The 6,609-nt window shown below is 38.8% G+C and overlaps 1 protein-coding gene across 1 annotated transcript; it reads left to right on the forward strand.

Annotated features, from left to right (window-relative positions):
• Positions 1-660: 660 nt before the first annotated feature.
• Positions 661-6,470, forward strand: LOC114750609 (protein CROWDED NUCLEI 1). Its single transcript, XM_028939203.1, has 7 exons — positions 661-1,206; positions 2,287-2,496; positions 2,673-2,926; positions 3,023-3,293; positions 3,397-3,480; positions 3,803-5,886; positions 6,309-6,470. The coding sequence occupies exons 1-7, from the start codon at positions 976-978 to the stop codon at positions 6,382-6,384; spliced, it is 3,210 nt and encodes a 1,069-aa protein (XP_028795036.1). The 5' UTR covers positions 661-975; the 3' UTR covers positions 6,385-6,470.
• The last annotated feature ends 139 nt before the right edge of the window (positions 6,471-6,609 follow it).

The following is a 6,609-nucleotide window of genomic DNA, read 5'->3' on the forward strand; positions in this document are numbered from 1 at the left end:
CTTAATTATAATATCTAAAATAATAAATTTCAATCAATATATTGAATTGAGTTATTACAAAACAAAATATCTTTACTTTTTTTCTGGTGAAAAAAACATATCTTTACTTAAAAGTGATGACAACAATATATGGAATCTCTTTTAATTTTATTGATATTTTGTAAAACATGAATGCATTTTTTATGGAAAAGTCTTTCTTGAACATAAATATAAGAGGGCAGCCTGCAAGGGTCGGGTCCGACTGGTTGGAAAGGGGAAGGCAAGGCGCCACGTACCCGCTAGGTCTTGGGCTCGATTCCTCGTAGTGGCACCCACAAGATTAGTCTGGCCGTTGTGCTGGGATACTCGGAGTTAGCGATAACATCCTACTCAAAAAAAATATAAGAGGGCAATGTAAAACGGAATGGCATTGTGAATCTACTCCGACCGCCAGGCGCCTGGGTCCTGGGGGTAATACGGTCATTACGATGAACTTACACGCACGCCCACGTTACAAACCGAAAAAGCGACCCAGCGAAGTGACGAGGCTACCCTCCCAGAAGAGAATGAATGAACGGAAGGCAAGGGCGTTTAGGTAATATAACAGTAGAGGAATGGATGACGACAGATAAGTAAGATGATAAAATAAGAAAAAGAAGGAACGTGAGCGTTCCACGCAAAAGCACAGAAAGGAGGGCAAAAAGAGAAGAGAGAGAAAACACAAGACCGTTTTGAGTTCGAGAGACGCCATCGGACTTGAAATCCACAATTCGCCGGAATTTGGAAACTGGTTTTGCTTCCGAACTCTAGGGTTCTTGTCTGAAGCCACAAGAAACTTGCAGAATTTTCGTCCGCGGGCAGGCTACTTTAGTTTGAGATTCTCATCGTTTGCTTTATGAAGTTGAATTCGGAACCTGCGATTCTGGGTTTCGAAGAGCTGTGGGAGTTCAATTTGGAATCTAGAGGGTTGGGTTTTTTTGGGAGATTTTTGTTGTGATGTTTACGCCTCAGAAGTTGTGGTCTCTAACACCCAAGAGGGGGACATGGTCGGGTCCCAATTCTGGTGATGGAACTGCTTCTAAGGGGAAGAGTGTTGCTTTCCTTGAAGCCAAGACGCCGGCTTCTGGTTCTGTTCGTGAAAATGGGAACGACGTATTAGTGGGATCCGGTGGAGCAGCCATGGATCGGGAAGTTTTGGTTGAGAGAATTTCCAGTCTTGAAAAGGAGGTTAGTCAAGCAGTGGCATTCATACCTATGAAGCACGGGCAAATTGAAAAAAAAATAAAAAGCATTGTTTCTTATTAGAAGCAGTAACACTTAGAATTGCACTTAAAATTTTGTCGTGTGGCGTGTCTGTGATATGCCCTTTGAATGTCCTTGCCCTTTGGGTTCCATTAAGTATGTGGCTTGGATGTTTTTTATGCTCCATGCTCGACTTCTTTAGCTTCCATTACCTCCTAATTTTAATTGTCTTTTGTACGAGGAAATTCTAAATTTTTGGGGAAGGAAGAGAGTACTGAAGCTGCTTTTCTTTTTGGGTAGCTTAAAGCTTACTAGCTTTCCGTTTTGGATTTGAGGTTTTTTGGTCATAAAATTCCTTCATTGAAGCTAATTTACTCATCCTGGATAAACCGCGAATTGCGCAAAAGAACTGTTACTGTTTTTTCTCCCCAGGTCTTTTAATTGCAGATACAAATAGTGAACTTCTGTATTGGCGGCTTGGTTATGTTGGTTGTAGAACATTGCTTGGTTATGTTAGTCTATGGTAATCTAGCTATACAAACCTGCTGGTATTAAATCAGTTCATGGAAAGATTTTCTTCCTTCCGTTTTTATTTGCAAGGAAAGTCAATTTCTGGAAGAGAAACCTTTTTGGGTAATTGATACATGAGATAGCCTCTTCATTTCTTGTTTTGTGCTAGATCAGCAAAAGTAACCATTTTATCATATATTGTTTGCTAGCTGTGGGTAATTATGGCTGTCTTTCTACTCTTGCAGACTTAATTTGTGGTGGTTTCTGAGATTTGGGTAACTTTGAAGCATGAATATTCGTGGCATTTTTCAATCTTAAAGATGGAATATTATTCTTAAAATATGCTTCTTAAATTAGCTCAGTGCTATTTGAAATAAGAGTGGTGAGTTTGAGGGACTGGGCATTAGTCCAAAAGTTCATTCATCGTGGGATGTTTCAATATTCTCTTTCAGGATTGCTTTTTTATTTTATTTTTTTTTGGGGGGGGGGTTTCTTTCTGTTTGATGTTCTGTTTGGGTTTGAATAATTTAACCTGATTATGTTTTTTTGGGCCAGCTTTATGATTATCAATTCAATATGGGTCTTCTGCTGATTGAAAAGAAAGAGTGGACCACCAAATTGAAAGAGCTAAGCCAGGATTTACAGGAAGTGAGGGATGCTCTTGAACAAGAAAAGTCGGCTCATTTAATTGCCATATCTGAAGCTGAGAAACGAGAAGATAATCTTAGGAAGGCCTTGGGTGTAGAGAAGGAGTGTGTACTTGATGTAAGATCTCTTAATCCATACTTGCACTGTTTGCATGATCTTTTCTCTCTCTCTTTGTTTTTTTTGTGCTGATGAAATATTTACCTCATGGATGATCTATACTTCATTGTACTTTTATCTTTGTTGTTGAAGTATATCTGTTGCTTGATAATGTTTGTCAATTTATCCACCAACAGCTTGAGAAATCTTTACGAGAAATGCGTGCTGAACATGGAGAAATCAAATTCATTGCGGACTCAAAGTTGGCTGAGGCAAATGCTTTGGTAGCTAGCATTGAAGATAAATCTTTGGAAGTGGAGGCCAGGTTACGTGCTGCTGATGCCAAGCATGCAGAAATGAACAGGAAGAGTTTGGAGATGGATAGAAAATCAAAAGACTTGGAGGCCCAAGAATCTGCACTTAGAAGAGAGCGCTTATCATTTATTGCAGAGTATTCCCTATGCTATTCTACTACTACTTCTACTACTACTACTACTACTACTACTAATATTATGTTAAAAACTCACATTATTTTGATTTATGACAGGAAAGAATTGCATGAGAGTACTATATCTAAGCAGAGGGAGGACTTACGAGAATGGGAAAAGAAACTGCAGGAAGGAGAGGAAAGGCTAGCCAAGAGTCAAAGAATTCTCAATGAAAGGGAGCAGAGGTCAAATGAGACTGACAGAATATTGAGGCAGAAAGAGAAGGAACTTGAAGACACACAGAAGAATATTGAAGCATCCAATGTGGCTTTGAGAAGCAAAGAAGATGACATAAACAGCAGGCTTGCAAATATAAATCTAAAAGAGAAGGCAAATTTTTTGGTTTTTGAACTATTGTTGGGCATTACTTAATTTATTCTTGTATCACGTATTTTGTTATTATGTGTTGAATGTCAATATCCTTTTGATGCAGGAGTATGATGCAATGAGAATGAACTTGGACCTGAAAGAGAAGGAGCTATCTGTGTGGGAAGAAAAGCTCAACGATAGAGAAAAAGTATGTTAATTGACTTAATCTTTGTTAATGGCAAATTTTAGAGAAGGATGGTGATGGACCTATATAAATTGCTGAATCATCTGTGTAGCCATTTTGAATCTTTTGGTCATTCAAAAGTTAGCAATGGTTAGGTTCTCAACTCTTTCGTGTAATTGAAATTGAAATGGTTCCTAAATTGGACTAATTTTGCCAAATTGTTAAATGAAAGAAGATTTTAGTTTCTGGGATCCTAATCAGTTATTCTTGAATTGTATTTGGTATCCCTACTGCTAATATTTTTTTCCCCTTATATATTGATTTGTATATCTTGTACTTTTTGCAGGTTGAGATTCAAAAGCTTCTTGAGGAACACAATGCTACGCTGGATTTGAAAAAGCGAGAGTTTGATGTGGAATTGGACGAAAAAAGAAAATCCTTTGAAGCTGGATTACAGAATAGAATGATGGAACTGGATAAGAAAGAAGTTGAAATCAGCCACATGGAGGAGAAAGTTGCAAAGCGTGAACAAGCATTGGAAAAGAAAACAGAGAAGCTTAGGGAAAAAGAGAAAGAGTATGAATTGAAATTGAAAGGTTTGAAGGAAAGGGAGAAGTCTATTAAGTCGGATGAGAAGAATTTGGAGAAAGAGAAAGGGCAGCTAGAGTGTGAGAGGGAGAGATTGCTCAGTATGAAGACTGAAGTTGAGAAGATACGGGCTGGCAATGAAGAAGAGCTTCAAAGGATACATGAAGAGACCAATCGTCTTAAAGTGACTGAGGAGGAAAGGTCAGATTATGGGCGCTTGCAGTCAGAATTAAAACAGGAAATTGATCAGTACAGGCTTCAGAAAGAACTGCTTCTGAAAGAAGCTGATGATTTGAGGCAGCAAAAGGAGACTTTTGAAAGAGATTGGGATGAGCTGGACCTGAAGAAAGCAGACATAGAGAAGGAATTGAAAATTTTGACTAAACAAAAGGAAGAAATATCTAAACTGCAACAAATTGAAGAAGAAAAGTTGAAGAATGAGAAGCAGGCAACTGATGAATACATACAAAGGGAGTTGGAAGCTCTGAAGTTGGCCAAAGAGTCATTTGCTATTCAAATGGAGACGGAGAAGTCTGACTTGGCTGAAAAATCCCGAAGTGAGAGGAACCAAATGCTTCTGGATTTTGAGCTGCGGAAAAAAGAACTTGAAGCTGATATGCAGAATCAGTTAGAGCAGAAAGAAAACGTTTTTCTAGAGAGGAAGAAATTATTTGAGGAAGAAAGGGAGCGGGAATTAAGTAATATTAACTATTTGAGGGAAGTAGCCCATAGAGAGATGGAGGAAATGAAACTTCAAAGGAGTAAAGTAGAAAAGGAAAAACAAGAAGCTGCTGAGAATAAAAAGCATATGGAAAAGCAGCAGTTGGAAATGCGAGAGGACATAGATGTGCTTGTAGAACTTAACAGCAAGCTGAAAAGTCAGCGGGAGCAATTTGTAGAGGAGAGACGACGTTTTGTTAATTTTGTTGAGAAACTCAGGAGTTGCCTGAATTGTGGTGAAATGGTCTGTGAGTTTGTGTTGTCTGATTTACGATCCTTAGCTGAAATTGAAAACATAGAGGTGCCTTCACTTCCAAAATTGGCTGATGACATTGTGCAAGGTAGTCCTGATGGAAATCTGGTCTCACAACAAAATACTGGGGTGGCCGAGTCAAAATCTCCTATCTCTGGCGGAACAATATCATGGCTGCGTAAATGCACCTCTAGGATATTCAAAATCTCCCCAGTTGGAAAGATCGAGTCTGAAGATGCCCATGCTTCAAAAGAGGTGGCAACATTGTCTGTTGAGAAAGGTAGAGTTGAGGAATCATCAGGGGGTATTCCTGGACCTGACAATGAAGAAGAGTTATCATTTGCAATTGTAAGTGATTCTTTTGGTGTTCAGAAGACCCATCCTCACAATGACCTTGCAGAGGCTGAAGCTGAAAAAGATTTATCCGTTGACAATCAGAGCAATATTGACAGCAAGGCACCAGAGGCTCCAGAAGACTCCCAGCTTTCTGATTCAAAGGGTGGTCAGCAGAAAGTTCGCAAAAGAGGAAGGCCCAGAATAAAGCGTAATAAATCTGTGATAGCTGTTGTCAAAGATGCTAAGAACATACTTGGAGAATCCTTGAATGATGACGAGACTGAATATCCAAACGGAACTGCTGAGGATTCTGCCACTATGAATAATGAGGCACAAAGACCATCCAGTAGAAGGCCGACAAATTTGAGGAAACGAAACCATGTTCAAACATCTCAAATGACGGGGAGTAAAACTGCTGGTGATGTCAATGAGGGACATTCTGATAGTGAAGTACAAGGGCAACCCAAAAGGAGGAGGCAGAAGGCTGCTCCTCCTGCACGTGAGCCAAGATATAATTTGAGACGGCCCAAAGTGTAAGTACTTTATTCTCATTCGTATATGCAGATATGGATTATTTTCTTGTAACTAATCTAACCTCATCTTGCTCATTTGGAAAAGAAAAGAGGAACCAATGCACGTTATAATTTTGATGTTCATACTTCGTAGAAGTGAACAAGTTCTCCTGTATGGTCATTTTGCTATGCTGGAGCTTACTAATGTAATTTGTACATACTGTCACGTAGGATTTCTTAACATTCGGATTCTATGCTTGGTCTGGATTTATTTCTTGATCTGGATTTATTTCTTGATCTTTAGCTATATCATCTGCAATATTCTTTTTAAATTTTTTATTTTATTGGACCAATAGTTTTCTTTTAATTTTTAAAATTGATGATAGCTGTAAAATTTACTGGTCTTTTCTGTTGTTGACGTGGCTGTACACTGATTGGTATAGTGGAGCAGCAGCCACATCTAGCCGAGCCTTGTCTGGAGGTGGTAGCAAAAAAGTGAGGGAGAGGTTGATCGTGTAAAAGAAACAGAAGATGCAATTTTTCACTCTAAAACTTCTTCAGCCTCAATGGGTGTTACTAATGAGAATAGTGGGCGCATACTACTTGTGCAGGTGAGCATAATACGTGGCGTTTTATGTTGCATCTTGTTTCCCTTTATATTTTGTTTGTTGTAATTTTTTGTTTCGGGTCTTTAATGTTTTGACTTGCATTTTTAAGGCATTACTGTCATTTAAACCATTAGAA

This window comes from Neltuma alba, unplaced genomic scaffold (genome assembly GCF_004799145.2).
Source record: "Neltuma alba isolate B1F8T4 unplaced genomic scaffold, ASM479914v2 tig00006544_pilon, whole genome shotgun sequence".
Classification (NCBI taxonomy): domain Eukaryota; kingdom Viridiplantae; phylum Streptophyta; class Magnoliopsida; order Fabales; family Fabaceae; genus Neltuma; species Neltuma alba.

Bases quoted from the DNA above. Each gene is read 5' to 3' on its own strand.
- LOC114750609 (XM_028939203.1), top strand. From the start codon at position 976: ATGTTTACGCCTCAGAAGTTGTGGTCTCTAACACCCAAGAGGGGGACA. The intron at 2,497-2,672 runs GTAAGATCTCTT...ATCCACCAACAG, and splicing joins AGAAGGAGTGTGTACTTGAT to CTTGAGAAATCTTTACGAGA. The intron at 2,927-3,022 runs GTATTCCCTATG...GATTTATGACAG, and splicing joins CGCTTATCATTTATTGCAGA to GAAAGAATTGCATGAGAGTA.